The sequence below is a fragment of the Rhineura floridana genome, chromosome 15, assembly GCF_030035675.1.
Source record: "Rhineura floridana isolate rRhiFlo1 chromosome 15, rRhiFlo1.hap2, whole genome shotgun sequence".
Taxonomy (NCBI): Eukaryota; Metazoa; Chordata; class Lepidosauria; order Squamata; family Rhineuridae; genus Rhineura; species Rhineura floridana.
In genome coordinates this window covers 24,059,198-24,085,437 of record NC_084494.1, presented here as the reverse complement: position 1 = coordinate 24,085,437, position 26,240 = coordinate 24,059,198, and the positions used below count along the sequence as shown (strand labels likewise).

The window sequence follows — 26,240 nt, the reverse complement described above, 5'->3', positions numbered from 1 at the left end:
AAATCACAGTTATAGCCATTCAGTGGAGAAACTGCAGATTTTCTTAAGGTGCAAAGTCCAGTTCCACAACTACGAACTGAAATGAAGCAAGCCCCAAAGTCACAGCCTGGCAGATGTTGTACCCAGGCTTATGATGATGCTACAGGGATGTGTTATGATAATATCAAAAACATTAATGGCAAGAGAACTTGGAAATGACTAATAAGCCTCTACAGAAAGGCTTTATGTTATTAAAAAAATATGAAGTTTACCCCCCCAAATTGTTTGTGAATCTTCATTTTTAAAAAAAGTCACTTCCTGGGTTTCTAATTCTAAAATTGCACAACTGTGCTAGTAAACGTTTGAATCCAAAAACGTACTGGTTTTGCTAGGGAGCTTGCTTGCAATGCCATAAAGAATGAGTTCCAGCTTTTGGGCACACAGTATGGAAGTGCTTTATACCAAAGTTACACATTTGGTTTACCAATATTGTCAATTCTGTCTGGTGGTGGATCTCTAGACTCTCCGGTAGAGTTCTTTCCTAGATCTGCTACCTTAAAAGCAACCTGGAGATACCTCTACATGTTGAAATTGTCTGTATGCAAATGAAGTGTTCTGCTTTAGGTAGGGCTTGTTTCTGATAGCATTTGGGCCTTTAAAAATTAGGGATCTGGAACATGGCATGAAAACTGCATCTGTAGTTATCTTAAAGCCATTGATGTACCTGCCAATAACTGGAAGAGAGAAAATCTGGGAACCCCACATTCATCATTCTAAGTGCCTGGGCAAGGAGGAAAGCTGGAAATCAGGAAAGCCAAACACTCAGATGCAAATACCTTCGCTAAGTTTTTCTGTTTGCAGACTGGCATAATTTTTTGTCCGGATTAGGGAGATTTAACAGGGTTAGGTGCTCTGGGAAGTACACCATTCCTCAGTCTAGCTTGTGGTGAGGATAAAAGACTAGTGTTCTATGTTCATGGAGGAAGGAATTAAAGTTAGAAAGTTACAAAATTTAACACCCTTTAAGCTAAAACATTGGAATAGGTTATGGGCCTAAATAATTCATTTCAGAAGGGTTCAATATTGCCCTGTCCATGAAAAAGCTGCTCCAGTTAAGGCAGGGGTGGCTGTACAGGGCCCTGCAGGTATCGTTGAGACTGTAACTCCCATCATCCCTGACTATTGCCGGGGCTGATAGGAATTGAATCCTAACTTAAGAACATAAGAACATAAGAAGAGCCTGCTGGATCAGGCCAGTGGCCCATCTAGTCCAGCATCCTGTTCTCACAGTGGCCAACCAGGTGCCTGGGGGAAGCCCGCAAGCAGGACCCGAGTGCAAGAACACTCTCCCCTCCTGAGGCTTCCGGCAACTGGTTTTCAGAAGCATGCTGCCTCTGACTAGGGTGGCAGAGCACAGCCATCACGGCTAGTAGCCATTGATAGCCCTGTCCTCCATGAATTTGTCTAATCTTCTTTTAAAGCCGTCCAAGCTGGTGGCCATGACTGCATCTTGTGGGAGCAAATTCCATAGTTTAACTATGCGCTGAGTGAAGAAGTACTTCCTTTTGTCTGTCCTGAATCTTCCAACATTCAGCTTCTTGGAATGTCCACGAGTTCTAGTATTATGAGAGAGGGAGAAGAACTTTTCTCTATCCACTTTCTCAATGCCATGCATAATTTTATACACTTCTATCATGTCTCCTCTGACCCGCCTTTTCTCTAAACTAAAAAGCCCCAAATGCTGCAACCTTTCCTCGTAAGGGAGTCGCTCCATCCCCTTGATCATTCTGGTTGCCCTCTTCTGAACCTTTTCCAACTCTAGAATATCCTTTTTGAGATGAGGCGACCAGAACTGTACACAGTATTCCAAATGCGGCCGCACCATAGATTTATACAACGGCATTATGATATCGGCTGTTTTATTTTCAATACCTTTCCTAATTATCGCTAGCATGGAATTTGCCTTTTTCACAGCTGCCGCACACTGGGTCGACATTTTCATCGTGCTGTCCACTACAACCCCGAGGTCTCTCTCCTGGTCGCTCACCGCCAGTTCAGACCCCATGAGCGTATATGTGAAATTAAGATTTTTTGCTCCAATATGCATAATTTTACACTTGTTTATATTGAATTGCATTTGCCATTTTTCTGCCCATTCACTCAGTTTGGAGAGGTCTTTTTGGAGCTCTTCACAATCCCTTTTTGTTTGAACAACCCTGAACAATTTAGTGTCATCAGCAAACTTGGCCACTTCACTGCTCACTCCTAATTCTAGGTCATTAATGACCTAGTATCCTAGTATCCGTGGTATCCAACTTCATAAGGGCCACAGGTTAGCCACCTTTGAATTAACCATTACACCAACTCACTCTGACAATACCGTGCATATGCACCTGAAGAAACCCACTTAAGATTCGTTGGGGGAAGTCATCATGTGCTTTACATATATAGTGGAATCAGCCGATGCCGTCCCCGCCGCGGCGAACGCCACCTAGGGGTGGAAACGCGTAACGCTACCTTTCGGAAGACCATGACTGCTGCTTCCCCGCCGCCCTTGCCAATCACAACCACAGAATCAAGCTCGCAGCCTTGGGCGGAGGAAAGCGAAATATGCGCCACTTCAGTGGGGAGCGAAAGCAGTCGGCCGTTGCCATGCCACTCTTTCCCCACACCGGTCACTTTAGAAGAGAGAAACGGGGCTGAGGGAAGAAATCTCCTCAGAAAAGCCCACAGCAAATGTTCGGCCAACCAAATCCCCGCTCGCCCTCGTCGTCACTTCCGCCGGCGAGGTTCCGCTTCCGGGTGTGAAGCCCTGCCGAGGTTTGCCGAAGGGGGCTCGGTTCCTTTCTTTCTTTCCTTCTTTCTTTGCTAAGAGTCCGGTCTGTCGCGGCTGACATGTCGCCGAGTGTCGAGGTCGGCCCCGCAATCGACTCGTCACGGTGAGAGAGAAAGAAGAGCCCTCATTCCTCCCCCTCCTCCCTTCCCTCTCCTCTCGCGCGATCGGCTCGCGGTCGGTGGGCGTGGCTGCCCGCGCAGCTGTTGCCGTGGCCCCTCCCCCACTCGCCGGTTACCTTGGCAGTTAGGGAGGGGGAGCGAGGGCTGGCTGTTAGTCAGAACGGCTAACGACTAACTTGTGGAACTCACTGCCACAACATGGTGTGACGGCTGCCCCCCCTCCCCGGCTTCAGAACAGGGGTAGAAAACTTGTGTGTTCCCGTCGCAGATGTTGTTGACCTACAACTCTCTATCACCCGTGACCATTGGCCATGCTGCCTAGGGCCCATGGGCGTTGGAGGCTGAGGACATCTGGAGGACCGCAGGTTCCCCACCCCTGCTTTAAAAGCATGCTTAGAAAGTGAGAGTTGGTAGGAGACTTTGGCTGTCAGACAGATTCAAAGAAGAGGTGGAGGACAAGTCTATCAGTGGCTGCTTGGTAGTTTAAATAGAGCCACCGCAGTTCTGTGGTATCCAGCTAAGTTCTACTTGGACTACACCCATTGAAACTATTGGACCTAAGTTATTCATGTCATAGAACCATAGAATAGTAGAGTTGGAAGGGACCTATAAGGCCATCGAGTCCAACCCTCTGCTGAGTGCAGGAATCCAACTTAAAGCATACTCAACAGGTGGCTGCCCAGCTGCCTCTTGAATGTCTCCAGTGTTGGAGAGCCCACCACCTCCCTAGGTAATTGGTTCCACTGTTATACCACTCTAACAGGAAGATTTTCCTGACATTAGCTGAAATCTGGCTTCCTGTATATAGGGGCACTTGGGTCTTTGGGAAATTGCATGTTTATTGGTGTTCCTGTTTGAGAGAAATACATGTAAATAATTGTAGTTCTTAATTATATATAATTTAAAGATCCCTGAGTACAATCTGCATTGAGATGAAGTGCATGTTAAAAGTCATATGAATTTCCCAGAAATAAGTAAAGTTACATTTTTATGGAGATCTGTGGTTTTGAAAGCAGAGGAGGGTGTTGGAAGTAGTAACTGGAAGTTGAGAAATGGAAATAGGATCAAGAAAAGAATAGTTCTCGCTTCCATGTTTAAAACAGGGAAACCTGTGTGCTATTAAATATGTGTGTGCTAGTCCCAGTTGATGGTGTTGTGTATATGTTTTGCTATTTATATACCTCAAGTTAATTTTACTCCCAAATGTGAATTCTTAGATTTGCCGTTCTGTGGATTCCGGGATGCCTGTTAATTGAAAGAGTACCTGAACTGGGCACATGTGGGTATGTTGCTGGCTGTTGTGGCAAAATGATGTACCGGTATTTTTAATTGTGAGCCGCCCTGAGTTCCTCGGAAGAAGGGCGGGGTATAAGTATTTTAAATAATAATAATAATAATAAAACAAAGTGCAATCAGCAGTACTGGTTCTAGAATTATAGCAGGGGTAACACCAGGAAAACACTTCAAAATTCAACAAAGTGCTTTAAAAGTTGGAAGGTAGCATGCCTGTGTGTGGGACTGCCTAGAGACCCAGTTGAGGATATGCCACAGTGGGGTGCGTCAAGCACAGACCATATACTCAGTGGATCTCTTGTTATGGTTGGTCTTGATAGCCAGCCAAAATTTGGAGCTGCCACGACTCTGTTCCTTCCTCAACTTGGTAGAGTGGCATGGCCTTGTCTCTGAAGTCAGGCCAAGCTTCAGATAATATCTGAAAAACAACTGCAGAGAGGATCCCTCATTCTTCGCACCATTTCCAGTTTTGGGAGAAGGGCAAGAGCTCGTCCTGCTTGCCAGAGGAGGGAAGGATGTGTGCCACAGTGAGCCATTGACTATGTGGGCCATTGACCGTGATGTCAGAGAGTAGCCCCTGCCCACCTAGACAGTGGACATTAGATGACAATCCATGTTGAGTTGTGTGATGCTGTCTGGTCATGATAGGTGCTGGCTTCTGCCCATTGTCCTGACTCTGCAATGTGCACCTTTGTGGACTGGCTACTTTTGGGACTGCTGTGATGCAGGCTTGGTGGTGTCCACCAAGGAGTGTAATTGTGTCCCTTCCAGCCTAATTTGTCTTATAGAGGAGAGTACTCGCTGAGAAGAATTGGAAGTGTCTTTATTTGTTTCCTTCTTATCTACCAACATTGGTCCCCAAGGTGGCTTACTTAAATAGTTAACAGCACAAGGTATTACAAAAAAATTACAATGTAACAGATACAGCAGGAAATAATACAGTGGATAAAGCCCTCCACAAATTAGATGCTTCCAAAAGCTTGAGCAAATAAAAAAAATAATTAAAGATAGCAACAAAGGCTCAGGCAGGATGCCCATAGCCTGGGTGCCACCACACAAAAGGCCCTGTCCCCTCCACCTCCAGCAGTTACCCCCAAACCTTTTGAAAGCAAGGGCAGCCAGAGCAATGTGGCAGCCTAAGCTCCTAACATATGGACAGGTTCACATTTATTCATGAGATCCTTCAGTTTGCTTCACCCTGCCCCTCACAAATACCAGCTACATTTGTCAAAATCGATGGAACTCTCCTTCTTGATCAGCTCTAGAATTTGCCCCACCCCTTCGTTTCAGCATGCATATCTAGAGACAGGAAGCATGTATAGCGGGAGTCAGCTGCCACAGGGATGTCTCATATGCTTATATCTTCCTGTATTATTATAGAACATTTGAATTGTTATTGCTTTGAATGAGGCATTCTACCTTCACTTTACTTGTCCTCAGTGTGTGTATGCTTACATACACACAGAGAGATTGACATGCACACATGCATTACAGTGACTAATAAAACGTTGGTATTAAAGTGTTAGATGGTTTTGGTCCTTCTACAGTTAATTTATTTAGAAATTTTATGCACAGCTTGATCAAAAAGCAAGCAGTGTACAAATAAAATTAGGTATAAAAACGGCAAGATCAGGCCAGTGATCCATCTAGTGCAGCATCTTGTTATGACAGTGGCCAATCAGTTGCCTGTAGGAAGTACGCAAGCGAGACCTGAGTATAACAATGTTCTCCCCTCCTGGGGTTTCCAAGAACTGGTACTCAAGAAGCATACTGCTTATGACCGTGAAGGTAGAACATAACCTCCATGGTTAGTAGCCGTTGATAGCCTTAACCATTGTCAAACCTCTTTTAAAGCCATCCAAGTTGGCAGCCATTACCGCTTCTGGTGGCAGATGGGCCAGTAAAAGTGTCAGTGCACGTGTAGCTTTTGTGGAGGTTTTCTTTCTTTTTTTCTTTTTTACAAAGCCCAAAGCCTAAGCTTTGGAGGCCGCTAGAGGCCTGCAGAAGCATAAATACGGGGACTCTAGGAGCAAGAACTACCTTCTGGTGGAAGATGAAGTGTGGCTAGCGATTGCTCCTTTTCAGGACTTTGTTCTTGTTCCCCTGTGCCATCCCTCTCTCATGCTTCAGACCCCACCCATCATCCCCAGGGCACTGCTTGAGGCTGGGATTGCAGCAGTAGGCTCTGAGTAGGAGCTTGGCAAACAGCAGCTGGAGGAAGGAGTCCTTGGTACTCGAATTTTCGATCTGCTTGGAGCAAATGAGCAGGCTGGTTATCTCACACAAAACTGCTTTAATTGTGGCTAGAGATGTAAAGGCTGGGGGGAAAAACTTGAAAAATTTGGGGGGAAATGGTTTTTTTTCATTTTTTTCTGAAGCCGTTTTTGTTTTTTTTTCTGAAAAATTGGAAAAATTGGAAAAAAGAAAAATGGATTATGGAATGTTTTATTTTAGCATTATGAATAAAATGTTTCATTGAATCTTGGCCCCTCCCTTTTTCTCAGTTCTTGTTATGGGAATGGATGCTTTATGTCTGCTTGACACTGTGAAGGACTAGCGTAGACATAAATAATGTTCTTTGTTATTAATATTGATGGTTTCTTCTGGGTTTTTTTAAATTGTTTTTTGCCTGCTCCTCATGAACTGGCACAACAAAAGAGGTTCCTTACAGTTTAGGTGTTCCTTACAGTTCAGGATCTTGTAGATCCATTTGTTACAAAAAAAAGTAAAAATTTAAAAAAGTAAATTCAATTTGCAATAAATGTTTGAATAAAATGTACTTTTAATATACCAACTGTGATAATTTTATGCCGAACCAACTTGTACATAATTGCATTTTATGTTCCTGAAGTAGCAAAGTGACTTTCAATCTGTAAAAAGTGCAAATATTGCATTTTTTCAATTTTTCTGAAAATTTATTTTTCTGGGAAAAAAAACATTTTTTTCCATGGCTTCAAAATTTCTGGAAATTTTACAACTCTAATTGTGGCCTGGTTCAGATGTTGTCCTAGAGAGCCAGTGTGTTGTAGTGATTAGTGTTGGACTACGGTTCAAATCCCCACACAGCCATGAAGCTCACTGGGTGACCTTGGGCCAGCCACTTCCTCTCAGAGGAAGGCAATGGTAAACCACCTCTGAATACCGCTTACCATGAAACCCTATTCATAGGGTTGCCATAAGCCGGAATCGACTTGAAGGCAGTCCATTTTCATTTTCAGATGTCCTGCTCTGCCGACCACTGCTGGTTCCTCCTCTGGTAAAAAGTTTGATTTACCAAAATTTTAATTTATTTTTCCCAGTTTGAGCTAGCATAGATTGATTTAAATCAAATGGGGAACCTTAGTCCTGGGAGTCAAATGTGGCTTTCTTGGCCTCTGTATCTGATCCTCAGGACTTTTTCCAAGCCACACCTCCTTATAGCCTCACCCCCTCTCAGGCCACACCCCTTACTGGCCCTTATTCACATCCTCCTTGAGTGTTGTTGTTTTGGTGGAATGTGTCTTTAACCTCTCTTGCCTGGAGAATAGTGTGTGTAGATTCTAGCCTACTATACAAAGTTAAAATTTCCATTTGTTGCTCCATCCCCTTTGCCTTTGGCCCGGCCCACCCCTGGCATGTGGCCCCCAGAATGTTGCATAGAAGAAAATGTGGCCCTTGGGCTGAAAACTTTTCCCACGCTGATTCAGATCAAGGCAATTTAAATAATTTTTAAATTTTCAAGTGAAGGTTCAATCTTTCTTATTCACAATTTTCGTGAACAAGAATGCATTCTCCTTGGTTGCTATAACAATTCTGTTTACTAGAGGACTAGTAAAACTAGCCTTTTAATAATCCAGGTGCATAATCCAGAATGTCTGTCATACAGCTCCCATGATTTTTCTACTTCAGAATTGAAAGTTCTTTAGGGGAACACTTGGGAAATTAAGGATGTCTGTTTATCTCTATGTTCACATGTAAAGACACTAAGCAAGGTGATTTATTTGAAGGCACTAAGTCCAGAAGCAAAAGTTAGTAGTTTTGGGAAAGAACAGTATTTTTCTGTTACAAAGAAAGTATATGTCTATGCTGTTTTGTTGACAGTCTAAATTTTGGATAGGGGATGTGTTGTCATCCAGATCTTGTTGGATTCCAACTCCATCACACCCAGCCAGCATGGCTAGTGGTCAGGGATGATGGGAGTTGTAGTTCAACATCTGGAAGGCTACAGATTGTTGATCCCTGGTCTAGATACTGATATGTTGATTTCCAACTGTCCATCCTCAAGCAGAGCAGACTTCCATTCATGCAGCTGGGCTTCCCCCAGCAGCCCCCTGTGATTCCCTCAGATTTGCTCTAGATGCTCCAGAGCAAATTCAGGGATGGGGAGGGCTGCGGGGGGAAGAGAGGAAGAAGAATTCCTGTTACTTCTCCTTGCACAACATCAGACATCACTCAGAATTTGCACAGTAATAAATAAAACAGTGATATTATACACACTTTGTGGGGCTTACTTCTGAGTAGGCATGAATGGGATGGCACTGTAGATGGCCTATTGTGCCATGCTTTATCATAGTTGATCTCAAGAGTCATATTTTTTCCCCTGGTTCATCCTTTAACAGAAAAATAGGCGTTAACTCTGTGTGTTTGATAGAGGGTTATGGATTCAGTTTCAAGAGATTATGTGTATGCTTGCTTGCTTACACTCAGATTTCAATTTATACCAGTTTCTTTTTAAGAGACGCAATATTTTTTTAAAAGAAAAAACTGATTTAAATTAATATTGGATTTCGATAAAATTCTTGATTTTTTAGAATTGATTTTTATCTACGTTGTTTTGAGCCTGTTTCTATGGTAACCTTCTGGTTGCTAAAACAGAAACCTCTAGACCTGGTTGCTCAGTGCCAAATAGCATGGCTGCTTCATGCTTTGTATAGTGTTCTAATTAGAACAGTAGACTAATGCGAAGCACTAAACTTGTTTTGGAAAACAAAAATAAAAGATCTTGTTCAAGATATGTGCAGGATGTGCCAGATCCTTGCAGACTTCAGTGGTCAACATCCAAAGTTGGGCATACATTTGGAACATTTTGCTCTTACTGATAATTGAGGGAAGCATTAGCTATCTAAATTAAGACTGATGGCAGCCTTAGTTAAATAAATACAACTCTTGTTTAGTGCTTTGGTTTTCTCAGCCACCTGCTAGTGCACAGAAAGCTTAAGGTTGCAATCTTGAGTGCACTTACTGAGTGGGACTTTCTTCTGAGTAAACATGCTTAGGATTGCATTACATATCTTCTGTTGGCATCCTTGTGCACTTGGTTCTTGGCAATGCTCCAGTGCAATAAAGACAGGGATTGGAGTGACTCTCTGTCCCAGAAACTCATCTAGAACATAGGCAGCTACATTATACTGTCAGACGTTGGCTGTGTATTGTCAACATTGATTGGCAGCAGCTCTCTAGGATTTCAGAAAGGAGTCTTTCCTACCTGGAGATGCTGGGGATTGAATCTTATGCCTACTGAAGGCAAAGCGTACGCTCCACCCCGAGCTACAGCCCTTTCTCAACACTGATTAGTGCTGGTGGGAAAGAGCATGGGAAGAAGAAAAGCAGACACAGTCCTAAACATGTTTGTGTGGAAATAAGTGCCTCTGTGTTCAGTAGGGCTTATTCCGTTGTAAGTATGTTTATGATTACAGCTGAGCTGGTGCTTGAAACCTGAATTTCTTTTCTTACTTGTCCTGCAGTTGCAGGTGTTCATTTAAGTTCTGATGGGATGCAACTTGATTAAAGAGATTTTAATTGATTACTCATGGGTACTAGGTCATCAATTGGTATATTCATCAATGGGTAAAAAAACAATATTTCTGAAGCAAGGATGCATACATATGTCATAGCAAGCATTATTCTTAGGGTTTTCTCCTTTGTCAGAGAGAAGCAAGAACACCTCTCTTAAGATGATGCTAGGCATCTGCAGTTTTGATAACACCTGTACTAGAAATCTATATAAATAAAATTTTTGTCAATGTAAAAGCTTTAAGAGAGCCAATGTGGTGTAGTGGTTAGAATGTTGGACTACGAGCTGGGAAATCAGGGTTTGAATTCCCACACAGCCATGAAGCTCACTGGGTGTCCTTGCCAGTCACTGCCTCTCAGCCTCAGAGGAAGGCAATGGTAAACCACGTCTGAATACCGCTTACCATGAAAACCCTAAGTCGGTTTGCATTTTGACAAATTTGTAGGGCAGTACAATATCTCAGAGAGGAGGTCAGGTCTCCTCCCCTGGTGCATTCACTATAGCTGCCCAATTTCCCTGACTTTTAAAGGTTGATAGAAATATCTGTTGGCTATAGGTACATTCTTAAACCTCACGGTTTTTTGCCTATTAGTGAATTTCTCTGCTTTTTAATCCTGGAAGTAAGAAATGGGATCCTGTGCAAGTTTGCTGAGAACGGGTTGATCATTTGCATGCTTATTGAGTTCAGTGGGATCTACTCCCCTGCAATCATGCTTAGGATAGGTGAAACTGACCACAGGGGATGGGGAGGGGAGCAGACAGGAGGGGGGGAGGAGGGGAGGTTTGATCATTTGCATGTTTATTGAGTTCAGTGAGATCTACTCCTGTGCAATCAAGCTTAGGATAGGTAAAACTGACCATGGTGAAGGAGGGCTGGAGTGGCCAGGGGAGGAGAAAGAAGGAAGAGGGGAGGAGAGGAAGAAGGGAGGAGGAAGGGAGAGGAGAGGGGAAGGAGGGGAAAGGCAGGTCTGATCATTTGCATGCTTATTAAATTCAGTGGGATTTACTCCCATGCAATCATGCTTAGCATATTATAATTGACCGGCGGGGGGAGGGAGGGAGGGAGGGAGGGCTGGAGTGGGCAGGGGAGAAGGAAGGAGGAAGAGGGGAGGGGAGGAGGAAGGGAAGGAGGGGAAAGGCAGGTCTGATCTTTTGCATGCTTATTGAATTCAGTGGGATTTACTCCCATGCAGTCATGGCTAGGATAGGTAAAACTGACCATGGGGGAGGAGTAGGGGGAGGGGAGAGTAGACGGAAAGAGGAAGGGGGGAGGGGGGAACAGAACGAGGGGGAGGGGGAAGGGGAAGGAGAGGATTGGAAGGAGAGGAGGAGGGATGAAGGAAGGAGGAGAAAAGGGGCAAAAGGGAGGTGATGGGAGGGAGGACCATTTGCATGCTTATTGAGTTCAGTGGGATTTACTCCCGTGCAATTGTGCTTGAAAATGAAATGGACTGCCTTCAAGTCGATTCTGACTTATGCCGACCCTCTGAATAGGACTTTCATGGTAAGCAGTATTCAGAGGTGGTTTACCATTGCCTTCCTCTGAGACTGGCCTAAGGTCACCCAGTGAGCTTCGTGGCTGTGTGGGGATTCAAACCCTGATCTCACTGGTCGTAGTCCTAGGATAGGTAAAACTGACCATGGGGGAGGGGGAGGAGGAGGAGGGGGAAGGAGGGGATTGGAAAGGTATGGGGAAGGAGAAAGAGGGGTGAAGGAAGGGGGAGGGAAGGGGCAAGAGGGAGGAGATAGGAGGGAGGAGGAGGGGAGGGCAGGTTTGATCATTTGCATGCTTATTGGGTTCAGTGGGATTTACTCCCCTGCAATCATGCTTAGGATAGGTGAAACTGACCTGGGGGAGGGGTGGGGGGAGGAGGAGGGCACGAAGAGGAGAGGGAGGGGGAGGACAGGACATTGGATTGGTGGGCACTGGGCTGAGGGGAAGCCCCTTTAGTTTCCAAAAAGAAAACATTGTGAACAGTATCATTCTTTTTCAGGTTTCCCCCCACCTTTTTATTCTACAGCAGGCACATGTAGCCTTCCACCCAAATTTAAACCAAGGCTGTCCCTGGCCACATCCACACCAGTCCTTAATTTCCCTTTAGATCAGGAGTGGCCACTCCGTGGCTCTCCAGATGCTGCTGAACTACAGCTCCCATCAGTCTCAGCCAACACAGCTCATGGTCAGGGATGATGGGAGCTGTAGTCCAGCAGCATCTGGAGAGCCACAGAGTAGCCACCCCTGCTTTAGATAGTCATGGCTTCTCCCAAAGAATCCTGGGAAGTGTAGTTAGTGAAGGGTGCTGAGAGTTGCTAGGTGATGCCCTGTCCCCCTCAATCAGAGCTTCAATCATAGCTGCTGACTGTTAAACCACTCTGGCAGCTGGAGCTCTGTCAGGGGAATAGGAGTCTCCTCTCAGCACCCTTCACAAACTACACTTCCCAGGAGATTTTGAGGGAAGCCATGACTGTCTGAAGTGAAATAAAGATCTGCTGTGGGTGTGGCCCCCTGATTAGGCAAGCCCACCAGCTGTGAGTCTGGCTTTTAGAACACTGACAGTTGGTTCTTACTTAGCATGCCCGACATTATCATTGAGTTCAATGCTAAATTTCTTAAATTAATTAAAAATCAGCCAGGCATTTTTTAAACTTTTAAACTGCAGAAGGTGAAGGTCAGAGTACGGGGCAAGGTCAGTAATAGGATTACAGGTACTCTATGAACATAGCTGATTTTTAATTAATTTCAACAGATTATGAGAACTCTGACAGAAAGAAGTCCAACAGGTGTCTGGTTTCTCTCTCTCTCTCTTTTTACACTTTGAACTCTCGATTCTCTCTGTTTTGTGTATCGCCATGAAACTTTAGAGCAGGGGCAGTTCTAAAGGGCTGCCAGGTGGGGCACTGGCCTGAGGGCCCCTGGAGCTATAGGGCCCCCTGAGGGGCCCCCCACTCCCCTCCCGCGATCCACGGTAGGAGCCACGGATCGCAGGACAGGAGGAGCTTCCGAGCCCCCCGCCATCCCCCCGCTTCACCTACCTTTCTCTCTGCTGTTTTTTGCAGTGTGCGCAGGGTTGCCATCAACCAAGATGGCGGCCAAGTTTCCATAAGGGGCTGAAGCCTCTGCTGCCATCTTGGTTGATGGCAGCAATGCATGCGTGTGCGTGTCATCAACCAAGATGGCAGCAGAGGCTTCAGCCCCTTACGGAAACCTCTGCCGCCATCTTGATTGATGGCAACCCTGCGCGCATTGTGCATGCAGCTGCAAAAAACAGCAGAGAAAGATAGGAGAAGCGGGGGGATGGCGGGCGGCTCGGAAGCTCCTGTCCTGTGATCTGCGGCTCCTGCCGCGGATTGTGAAAGGGGAGCAGAGGGGCCCGGGGCAGGCTGGTGCCCAAGGGCCCCGGCAAGCCTGGCCCCGGCTCTGCTTTAGTGGGTTGTTAAGTAAGTGTTTCTGAGTTCAGGAGTATAAGTTTTGTAAGTTTTGTTTTGAAATGAGTTTATGGGAAGCGTCAGAATGGCATGTTGGTATTTTTGATTTAACATTGTGGAATGCAAAAAATTCATGCTGACTATACTATACACAGCCACTCTCGTAGCTGTCCATTAATGTTTTTTTTCTGTTTTACATTGCTGTTATATCATTTGAAAATATATTTTTATTGTTAACAGTGATTTTTACTTTGGGTTATAAGCTGCTCTAGCTACTCGAAAGGAAAGTGGCGTTTAATGAATATTTTAATAAGATACAAAATAGAAATGATGCAGCTGATGGGGCATGAATCTATGTCCCATTTGGAAGTCATTTGGAATGAACAGTTGGAATCCAATGAGCTACTTTAAGTGTGCGATGGCTTGGGCATGCCTGAGGGAATTACGACTTTTCCTTGAACAGCAGATCCCCATGTCATATCTCAATATGCTTTTGAAAGCCTTCTCAGTTTTTAAAAAAATGGCTTCTCCTGTGAGATTGGCGAATGCTGTTTATGTTGTTTGTTTTATTTAAATATTTATAAACTGCAATGAAAAAAAATAACAACAAGGCGCTGTGCAAATTAAAAGCATAATACTACAATGACATCAGTAAAAACTGGTTGGTTTTTTAAAAAGTCACATTCCAAAGGCCTGTCTGAACAGTACAGTTTTTGAAACCTAGGGAAAATTCCTTTCATACTTCTATTGGCAAGATGTTCCACAGGGCAGGGACATGGGGGACCACTAAATGTGCCCCACCAGAAGATCTCAGTGAGCGAGGTAGAGCATAAAGAATTGGATGGTTCTTAAGGTAATATTACATTTACTTCCCACCTTTCCTCCAAGGAGCTCAAGTTTCCCTCCCTCTCCATTTTATCCTCACAACAACCCTGTGAGGTAGTTTAGGCTGAGAGACAGCGACTGACCCAAGGTCAGCTGAATGGGGATTTCAACTCTGGTCTCCCTGGTCCTGATCTAACCCTCTAACCACTATTCTGTTCTGCATCTGAAACCCAAAGCTTCCTTGGTTATGTGGCACTAGTGGTGTGGTTCTTTGGCTCCTGTGCAGTGATTGAATATGTAGGATATTTGTAATAGGAACTGGATTGCTGATAGTAATTTTAATGATTTATTGCTTAATAATTAAAAAAATGTTCAATGCTTTCATTCTGGCTTTACTTTGGAGCTGAAATGATGATATCTTTAAGAACAACAATATGGGCAGTTGGCTCCGTAATGCAAGTTTGTCTGAAATAAATTGGAGCAATCAGCTTAAATTCTAGCACTTTGAGGCTGTGCTTCCAGCCAGAATGTATGAATGATTTATTTTATTTTTTAAAGGCTTTATCTTGAGTATCATTACAGAATAAATATAGTACACTGTGGTAATACAGGTATTAAATTTATTCCCAAGGGTGAGGGTTTTTTTTTCCTCTCAGAAAAATGACAGGCAGTGCTCTTGAAAATTTGTTTGTGAGGACTCCAGGAAAATTAGGTAATGCAGTTTTGATTGTAAGACCAAACTTTTAAATGAGTGCAGAAAAAAAGAGTTCTTATTTTCTTGAGTCGAGCTGCATTGTTAAGCATTTCGAAGTAAGTCCCATTGGAGCCAACAGGATTATTTCTGAGTAAACATGGTAAAGATTGGGCTGTGAGTTGTTTAATAGATATTATTCTTTGTTGCTTTACTAATTGATTGTACTTACTATGTAAGGTGGTTGCATAAGAGCAGGAAAGACACTCCAGAAATTCCTGCTTTTCCTCAAAGGCATGTCCACGCTCGTCACTTTTTGTTTTTCTGTGACTTGTCACTTCTGCAGCCTGAACCCTATATGCATCTGAATATATATATATCTGAATATATATCTGAATGTTATTGTTTTAAGACATTGAGTTGAAGGAAATAACCTCTCTATATATGTGCTTTGCTTTTGAACTTTTAAAACGAAAGCATATATCTTCTACAAGTGGAGCTAGCCTTGTGTGCTGTCTCATGCAGTAAAAATGTCATTGTGGAGATTCATTTCAGAGTTTTGATTTATTTCAGAGTTCTATCCCACCTCTTAAATCTTTATCACATTTTTTTAAAAACCCATCTTGCTTCCCTCCACCTCCGCATTCAGCAATCCTCAGGTTCCCATTGTTTTGTTGTTTTCTGGGTTTTGTATAAGGACATTATTTGGAGCACCTTTTCCTTTCAATGCCCCTCCTTTTAAAATTTTTGCATACTTCCATAATTGTGGCAGTGTATGAAAGAAGTCCACTTCTGGTGGTGGTCAAGTTTCAGCACAGTTTAAATAAACCCAGACTCCAAGCCTGTTCCCCAACTAGAAGGAAACAACCCAGCCCAGTTCATTTGGGATAACAGGGACAATGGGCAAATCTCACAAATACAGGAAAGAACAGTATCAGGGCCTTTTTTGTGTGTGTGGCCTCAGAGTTAGAGAATGAGCTCCCTTGAAACATCCATATGAGTTCTTTCCTGATTGCCGTTTGGACTTAGATATTTGGGATCAGTGGAGCTTTTTAATGTTGCTTTATGTCTTATTATTTTCCACTCTTTTGATTAGATTTGCTTTATACTTGTATTTTTAATTTTTTGTTAACTGTGGTATGAGCATTTTTGTTGAAAGGTGGTCTAGGAGTATTGGACATAAAGAAATCATAAATGTGAAAAGAAGAAACAATGGAGGTATGTTGGGGCAGACTTGGCAAATTAGAGACCTGAATTCCCCTTGTGTGTATTTATTTATTTTTAAAATTTGATTACATCTCCCATTTTACAAAATCTCACCATTTTTTGAAATATTATTTCATTTATTTGTTATTGAAATGACTTTTGTCCCACATTTCTACACCATAGTGTACTTGAGAGAGCTCACAATAAAATGACAAGTACAAATCAATGAAGAAAAGAACCAATAAGACATTGAAAACAATAAAATCATCAATTAAAAACAATAAAATAATGCAAGTCAGTAAAAATCAATATAACCCCACAATCAATACAAACCAATAAAATACAGTTTAGGACAGTTCAAATCCAGCAGTTTAAGCATAAAAGAGGCTGATGAAGAGAATGCTTGCTTGAATGAAATTGTATTATTTGTAATATAATAACAATGATGATGATAATAATAATCCATTCAATCCAAGAGCTCAGGGAGGATAATGATGCTGTTAAATCAAAGCCACTTATCTATGATGTGAAAATTTAAATGCCTGTGGCATCATCCACCCCCCACCCCCATCCATCCCATTTCCCAGTGTGGAATCCACCTGGCTCCCCAGCATGGCATTTCCAAGATTGGCAATGCTCAGTGACACATGCTAGAAAGATGAGAGATGAATGAGTGAGGAAAGTGGGAGGAGGAGGGAAGGCATAGACTATAGCTGTGATGACTGGGACCTTAAATGGCTCTTTGGAAAGGAGAAAGCGACAGCTGATGCAGAAGCCCCAAGTGAAGTGTCTGTTTTAGGAACGTGGTGGACCGGCTGTCCAGGATACCTGGCTCAGAACTGAGAGCCTACAAAGATAACCTGGGGGCAGTGAAAGCCCCTGCAAAGGCAAGCTGGCTTTCTGCAGTTAGGGAGAAGAGGGTCCCTGCCCTAAATCAGTTTGAACACACACACACCATGGGAAGAAAGGATTCCCTGAACATGCTCACTGTGCCTGGCTGGACCATGACAGTGAGAGACAGCACTAGGGATAAGAAAAAAAATCAGTACTGACACATATATACCTTCTTGAGTAAAAGTGTACTTCCCTGCTGAAGTGATCCAGCATCCTGAGGACTGGAGACATGCCATAATTGCATTGCCATTACTAAAGCAGATGTACAATGGCTCAGTTTCAGTCTTATTTGGGGATGGTGCTATACTTCTCTCTAGTGTGTTAGTTTTCCACACATTAGAAAAAGACACTAGTATTCATGATGTGAGGAATTTTTTTTTAATGGGGCAACAATCTGAAGTGGTGTAGAACAGGAAGGACTCTACCATGTGGTTTTCCAGAGGTCAGCTCCAATTCATTTGGTGAGTACAAGTGAAGTTCACCCAAAGATTCACAGTTATGTAAACCACTTAGAAGTTTTGTGGAAAACCAATTTGATATAAGCCCCTTAGAAGTTCTGATGATTAAGCAATATATAAATCCACTTAAATAAATAAAGGGCTCTTGCCCCTTTTGGTAATGAGAGCGGTGGTGCTTTCTTTCTTTCTTTCTTGCTGCTGCTGCTGCTGCTGCTGCTGCTGCAGGTGATGAAATCAGCAGAACGTTTCTTGGCAGCTGCTTGCTGGACTCTGCAGTTCCCCCTCCAAATGCTTCCTTGGAACAATGCTGCACCATGAGGCAGTGTCATTCCAGATGCCTTTTTGAGGAGGGAGAGTAATGGCTACTGCAGCAAATAAGCCCCCCCCAACCCTTTTGACATCTTTCAGCTACCCCTGAAAAATTGCTGAAATTCCCCCTCTCCCCCAGAAAACCAATTTCTGCTTGCAAATGGAGTGAATTTCTTGGTGGTGGTGGACTTTTTGTTCTGTGTTTTTACCCTACTTGTGCATCTGTTTTACCTTTTATTTATGTTTTGCTTTTGTCATTTCGACTTGTACTATGACATTTACTTTTCTTTGCTTAGAAGCTTCTAAAACATCAGCTGTGGTTCTTGGTGTTTTTTTTTTTAACATCTTAAACTTTATTGTAGTACACTAGAGAAACTGGATTGTTTTTAAAATGCTTTTTGGGCAGTGTGCAGCCGTGAATGCATTCTCTCTGACGTATCACAAACAAAATTAGGTATGCTCTTATGTATGTATAATGCCTCTATTATGAGACCTAGGATTATTGCCTAAGCACAGCAGTGTACACACACTCCACTTAAATATTACTCATTGTGGAAAGCTTGTTTCTGCGTTCATGTCATTTATCTTTCAATAGCTAAATATTGACATTTTTTTAAAAAAAGAATTGGTTTACCCAAACTTGCCGGTGCCTCCCTGTTGTGCATGGATAGTGCCATATTGGTGACATAACAATCCACACTTGGAGAATGAGTTTGCTGTTAGCGTATTTGGAACCTGGGAAACTGCCTCATACTGAGTCAGACCATTGGTATTGTCTACACTGGCTGGCAGTAGCACTTCAGGATTTCAGACCAGGATCTCTCCCAGCTTTGCCTGTAGATGCCAGTCTTGGAACGTTTGCATGCAACGCTGGTGTTTGGTATTGATCTGCGACTCTTCCCCAGCTACTTTATAGCAGGGAAGTCTAAGCTCTGCCTCTCAAAATATTCTTGGATTCCCACTTCCATTAGTCCCAGCTAGTGGTCAGGGATGATGGGTCCAGTAACATCTTAATAGTCACAAATTAGCCACCCCTACTTTATAGGATATGGGGATGTCTGGAAAAAGAAGGCAAAAATTCAGCAATTTACACATCCGTGCACTGAAAGGGGTATACTAATTAATGGCCATACTATCTGACCTGCTTTGTGAGTCACATCAAATAATTAAGAAACATTTATAGTGCTCAAAAACTAGAAAAGCAACAGCTCCTATCAGTAGACAACTGTGAAAGAAGTATAAGGCACAGAACATTAATGTGTAAAATGATATATAAAGAAATTGTGAAAAGGATCTACGGAACAAACAAACCTACCACTCTTTGAATTGTTGGTGCAAGTTTATTCAGTATTGGAACCAAAAAAATTTGAAACGTTGGGAAAGAGGTCTTGAAAATAAACTAAACCACATGACAACAAGATGGATGTAAATTAAGTTTAAAGTGTGTGTGTATGTATATATATGCATGTGTGTTTGTGTATATATTTTAAATTATATATTTTGTTAGAGAATTTAATAATGTGTCTGTTTTTTCAGTTTCGGTTTCAAGAAACATTATCCCAATTTACTTAAATTACAGTGCTGATCACATTTGTATGGCAGTGCTGTTAATTAAAGACAGTTGGATCTACTCCATAAATAGTGACTAAATAGAGCAGATACGTATGTCTTTGTTGTTTTTGCATAGAAAGAAGAAATGGCATTACTGTCCGCTTTGTGTGTGTGTGTGTTAAACAATTGTATCGTAAAGATTCTTAATAATATTGACAAACTCTTCATTCTGCAAATTAGTCTAAAATTCCCACTTCCATTTTCCTCATTAAATGGACAGTGGATGATTAATAGTTGTATCATCCTCCATTGATTAATTTTAGCATGGATTGACACAGTGTGATTCATCTTTAAAACTTTGTTAGTGACAATAATGGAAAATGTAATTGTTAAGTCACAGTATCTTCCTGTACAAACACAAAAACTGTATATTTTATTTATGGAATACATAACCACCTTTCGATCCAGTGAGTCTTAAGGCAGAGTGAAATGAAACAAAGCAAAATACGGTCTAATGCGTTTGCAGTCTGTTGAGTTCTGCCAGTTGTGTCCTTTCTGTACAGCTTCTTGGAAAGCTTGTGCAATCAAAGACTGCAATCAAAGGTTGGTAAATGAAACTCACTGTTTCCCCTATGTATAGTTTCACGTACACCTGGTTGTAGACTGTGAGGGTTTAGCATTTAAGTAATTTGAAGATCTAAGAAAACAATTGGTATGGCATTAAACGTTGCTAAGCGATAGGACATGACTCTTTGTAACAAGGGAAATTTATACAACATTGTTGTGAGGTTTGGGAAACAGTGGCATATGCTTCATTATAGCTGCCATTGAAAGAGAAGTGTTGCTGAAAAGTGGAGAATCTGGAGAATGGGGCAGGAATATCTGACTTTGGACATACCTTCTGGATTTGTATTTCTTTTTCTAAACAATGGCTCTTCCAGTTGCCTTTGGGTTCTTTTATTTTTCTGGATTTCTATGCGATGGAATCGACTCTTAGTGCCAGTAAGCTGTTGTATGTTACTTGTTGCTAGCTGTCTCAAAGGGCGAGCTTGGTATCAAAGGGAGATGCTTGTACTTATTCATGGTGCTCAATTTAGAAGCACGAAGTTCTGCTATACTCTCTTGTCAGATAAATCAAGTGGTGGTGGTGGTGGGATATGTGCTTTCTGTACAAACAGGTGAAGCCAAAAAAGGTAACCCAAATTCTGCATGATTTTTGTGGGCTGAATGAAATATGCAGATGAAATGAATTTGTGTATTTGTATGCTTTTTTCTGCTTCTATTCCTGGTGAAGGTGCTATTCATGGTACTGGAGCCTGACCACTGAAAATCCTGCTAATCTCCCTCCTACTTAGTATTGCCTAGATCAGCCTTCCCCAGAGCTCCAAATGTTTTGGACTACAACTCCCATCAGCTCCAGCTGGCATGGCTAAAACATCTGGGGGGCACCAGGTTGGGGAAGGCTGGTCTGGAATCTTCCAAGATTATCATTGCAAGTCATAAAGTTTCAATTGACAGACTCTACTCCACAAGGTTTATGCCACAATGCATGTGTTAGTCTTTAAGATCCCAAAAGTCTCTTGGTTGTTTTTGCTATGACAGAAAACATGGCTGCCCCTCCAGCCATAAGTCTAGAAATTTGCTATTTCAAACAAATGCAAAGCCAAGTTTCTTGGACTGTGCTGAATTTTGTAACCAACATCAAATCCCATGCTTCTGAGGTATAATCTTCGAATACATGCACCTGTGAATAACTGGATTTAATAATCTCAGCACAGTTTGTATATAGTTTACAAATCCAAACAATCTCTAGCAAAAGCTGTCCTGCTGTTTGGCGGAAGTAGTAACTTGGTTGTCAATGCACAACGATGATGCTGTTGCCTCTTTACTCTCTGGGATTATTTTTAGTACTTTGACCTGCCTTGACGCATTTAATGTTTTAGTTTTGCTCATACAACGTGTTTACTTATTTCTTAATTTTATAACATGGTCTTTTTCGCATTATCCCAATATTTCTTTCTGTTAGCCTTTTAATTAAAAAAAAAAAAGCAGAAGGCAGGAGCCCAGTTAAGATAAGCAAGGAGGCTTTGAGTGCAAAAAAGCTGGTGTTTCATGTTTGGGCACATGAATTATTTCCTATTTCTCAGATCACAGATTGGCTTCTTCAGATTGGGGAAAATCTTTTCCTTACACGCTTTTATACTTTTTTGTTTTCAGACTGTGACGAAACTGGCAGGCATAACCATGCTGGCATGTCTTTTGGGGTGTATGGCATTCCCTTGGTTTTCATTGGAAGATTCTCCATTTTGTTCACCTTTGATGTTTTTATTTCTTTTGGGGATCATACTGAGTAGACAGTTAATTTTCTTATTAGCAATGATCCCACACTGTGTTGCATAGAGAACAATGCAATAAAATGATCTTTCTCAAACTGACAATGAAGCCCAAATACAGGCAAGCAATTGTAATAAAAGCCTTTGTAATAAAAGCAGTGGCATTTGTATCCTATAAAATAACAATTGCCAATTAGTATTTCTTGCAAGCTAGTTTCGTGGATGGGCATGCCATGCTGTTCAGGACTGCAGAACTATACAGAGGGGTTCCCTATAACTTTCTCTAGATTTTTTAAAAAATAAATGAAAAGCAACTGCTGAAGGTTGCATTTATGAGTGGAGGAAGGACAAAAGCTTAACCCTTTCCCTGCTGGCCATTTTCCTCTCAAATTCCCACCTTCAACTTTGTTCCTCCCTGTGATCGGAAAATGTACGGGAACAGATATTTTTTTTCCTCCAATAGGATGAAAATCAGGTTGGAGGAGGCAATGGAAGGGAGAATGGCAGTCAGGGAAAGGATTAAACATTCCTGCCCTTCATTTATTTTTAAAGGCAGGGGAGAGTTATGGAGAAACCATGTAATGTGTTGACCCTCAGTTATTTAAATCTGTGCCATTAAGTACCAGCCAGGAACACTTTGTACATCTCTTGCACTCAACTGCTAAGAGCATAGTCTTTTTAATAAATTTATGATATTCTACATATTCCAAGTGAATATTTTTTTAGCAAAGATGAAATCAAGTACAAGCTAGTTATCAACTCTGTGTTAATTAGATGTATTTCAATTAAATTTCAACTAGCTCAATTTTAACATTTTAGACTGATTGTGTTAGGAATATGAAGAAGTGGGGTTTTCCATTCAAGCTGTAGCCACTGCCTTGAACCTTTTGACCTGAAGAACAAAATCTTCAATTGTTACAGATTCAAGTAATTAATTTTTTCTTGTCCTGCTGCTAAACTGATGCCATAATATCCATAGCAGTAAAATCACCATTTGTCCAAAATGCTAGTAAGAAACATAAGTGGGACCTGCAGTGTGGAATACTCCCTGTTCAGGATTCTATTCTTGTTGGTTTTCTGTTTTATCCCCATCAGTCAGTCAGCATTTCATGGCTCCTAAGCACACTTAGTCCTTACTAGGCTGTTTTGTGTGTCCCTCCTCCGTTAAGTCCTCCTCTGCTAACAGTTTTTGGTATGTGTGCAAACCTCAACCCTGCTATACCCAACGCTTGTGCCTACGTGGTGCCATTTTGACTACATAAGTAACAGCACACCCTCTGAACATCAGAAATAGAGGAACTGATTTATTAAGTGAAATACATTCAGTATGTTCAGCTCCAAATATCAAATTTTAATTAGTTGCCCTGTGTTTGTGTGTGTGTGTGCGTATGTATGTGTATGCAAGATTAAGGTCTCTTTTATTAGAATTCAGTATTTTTTACTTGGTAGGTTAAAGATGAATATATAAGCACTCTCACTAGTTACTTCCAGAGCTATATTTTTTAAAAAATCTGTTTTGTGCTTGAAGCTCTGGTCAGACTTAGTTATTGCCCAGTATTTTTATTGGCTTTTAAGGTTTAGTGAGATGTTGATCAGTAGATTTTAATTGACAACTTTTCCTTTCAAAGGTTTTTGATGGTTTGTCTGACACACAAAAAAGTTCCCTAAATAATTGAGCCAAACAAATGGAACTGTGAAATTGAGAATCTTATTGGTTGTCATTTGGCTATTTAGTTATATTGTTTGCCGGGTTTTAGTCTAGTTACTATTTAATAGTTAGAAAGTCTCTGTCTCTAAGTTTTAAATAAAACAATCTATGCAGATACATAGATAAGATAAATAGTGGATGATTTGTTTACCGAAGAGAAATTTAGGCTAATTTCAACTGGTTGAATACCACCATGGTTTTAATATTTTCAGTTAAGAAATTTGCCATCCACAATCTTATGCAATTTGACTAATCTGCAGTTATTCAGTTGGGTAGGATGGCTGATTAGTGAGAAACTGATTATTGGGAGTACTCTCACTAATGTGTAATCTTATCTCTCACATAGATCTGAAGCAAGACTATTATAAATGCATAGGGTAGGGATTTTAGTTTTAGTATTTCTGGGAAAATTTGGACTGACATATAACAGTATGAAAAGATCCTCCGTGTGTCTCTAACATAGTACACATAAGCTTCTTGAAGTATGATCGTCTGCCTTGTAGTTTATAGGAAATTATTTTAATGATGTATCTATAGAGTGGGGTGGAGTTAAATGTTGAAAGCAATTTATCTAATTACTTAATTTTACATTGTCAAGATTTGTTTTCAGTGCGTCAACATCATTCTGTTCTTGTTTCAGCTAAGAGTAAAGTGGGTATTAAACTAAAATCTGGTAATGGAAAAGACCCAACTTCTCCTAATGCAACTGTCTTACAGCTGTTTGCAGTGGCCAGTCCCTTTGGTTTGTTGATTCTGGAAACAAATTAAATTAAGGCAAGTCATCTGTTCATAAGGTAATCCCTGCAACCAAGCCATGCGTTTCTTAGTGGGAAATCAATGATTAAGTAGCTTCTTTTCAATTTTCCAAATTAGCACATGAAAAAGAAGGGATCCCGTTTAGTGTGGTACATGCATGTCTAAGGTTCCTTGTTGGAGAATATCAATGGTCAGTTGTGATTTGAATTTTTAATACAGTATATGAACCAAAGGATTTATCTCTCCATCATTATACATTTTGTAATCCCTTTAATGCATTATATAGGCTGGAATAAAGATTGATAAGAAATGATTCAAGGATGAATTGCTGTTCTTGATAACTAATATTATGTGGCTAAATTAACAATTAAACCCGACTGATATAACTAAGATACTGTTATCAAGCTGAGCAAAAGGAATGATAGGATAGTTGTGGCTAGAATTAATAGATGATCATCATTAGCTAAATGTTTAAATTTGGCAAACATTCATATAATGTAGTGGGAATGAAACTGGGTATAAAACTCAATTCATATTATACCCAATTTCATCTCCACTACCTTATAGGTTGTAATATATTATCATGCTGTTGCTTAAATAGAATTTCACAGCCTACCTTTCCTACAGTTCCTGCAAATAAGACTCCTAGTAAATACTTCTTAATTGCTCTTGGTTAGTTACAAAACTTTTTGTCTGAATGTAAGGTATTTTGGACATATTTATTCATTGCTATTAGATTTAAACAAAGCACATATACCTTTTGAAAGAAATGGGAAAAGATCTACTCTTTGTTATATTTTATAAGGAATGACAATGGATTTAGAATATTTTACATATTATAATTAATTCACAGTTAGAAGAAAATGTGTTCCAATAGTATCTTACTGCTAGTTTAAAATCTTTTTGTAGCATATCAAATGGCTAATTGCAGGGATATGTAACTCAAGTTGACTTCTTTCTTATTCTGGAGTCCTAAAATTAAAATATGTGGGAAAACTAGTAAGATGAACAGATAAACAGCTGAATGGTTATTGATAATCTTTAGTGTAAAAAAAGGTTTAATTTGTTGGGTTAATTGAACAGACTTCTCTTATTCCAAAATCACATATAAAACTTATATGACTCTTGTTATGACTGGCAATGTAAAATATTACTGGTTTTTTAAAGGAATGTGGCATTTATGGTGAAATTAACTGATGACGATAAATCCCAACCAGAAAACCCAAAAGCTCATAAATCTATACTGATCAATATTTGTCATATACAGTACTGGAAATATAGGGATAATATTGTGCCATTTTGCCATATTTCTGCGATCATTTGTTTCCAAAAGAAAAGTAAAATAGGTATTGGGGGTATTGCAGCATTACAGTATAGGATTACAGCTGGAGTGAAGTTTTGATCAATGTGCTCAGTTTACTTCTCATTCCAGTGCAAAGTTTGGTCTGCCTAACTGAACTCATTGAAAGCAGTGTATTTAGATGTGCCTAACTCTGTTACTTTTAAGAAAGCAACAAGTATTCTGAGGCTAGTTCTACCTTGTACATTATCTTGGTTTGTTAAGAGATTACACTAGATTCCCTTGTTTGAACATCACAGGGAACTCTGGCTTAATACATACAGATCAGAAATAAACCACTACAGTTGGTGGAAGAGGGGAGGGGCCACGGAAGGATCCAGTGTGGGAAGAATCATCTTAATTTAGCTACTGAAGTGCTAAACTGGTGGCTGGGCTATGCCACTTCAGATTGTGAGCGCTGCAGGTTCAAATAACCGAAGCCTCTATTTAAAAAAAAATCTCCATATACAAAACTAGCATGACAGGGGCAAGGTTTTAGCATAGCTTTCTCTTTGGCATGCTGTTTTTCTATGTAGATTTTTTTTCAAATGGAGGACCAGTCAGTCATGTAAGCTCTCTCTCTCCCCCCCCCAATCTTGTAGTTTGAAGTGAAGACACTGTTTAAATCACACAGAGAGAATTTGATCTGAAATCCAACTGCAGTAATGTTGCCTTGAATTCTGTAATGTGAATTTCAATATTTCCAAGAACAAACGTCCCATTTACTTTGCTTCCTATGCAAAT

At 41.1% G+C, this 26,240-nt stretch overlaps 1 protein-coding gene across 3 annotated transcripts in view; it reads left to right on the top strand.

Annotated features, from left to right (window-relative positions):
• Positions 1–2,591: 2,591 nt before the first annotated feature.
• EYA3 (EYA transcriptional coactivator and phosphatase 3) overlaps positions 2,592–26,240 on the top strand; it is a 95,387-nt gene continuing 71,738 nt past the window's right edge. The window contains exons 1-2 of one of the 3 annotated variants that reach the window (XM_061597664.1): positions 2,592–2,918; positions 4,152–4,217. In XM_061597664.1, coding sequence (XP_061453648.1) covers positions 4,212–4,217 — 6 coding nt within the window. In that variant the 5' untranslated portion in view covers positions 2,592–2,918; positions 4,152–4,211. The remainder of the gene's footprint in view (positions 2,919–4,151; positions 4,218–26,240) is intronic. The other 2 variants (XM_061597666.1, XM_061597665.1) reach the window with 2 other exon arrangements.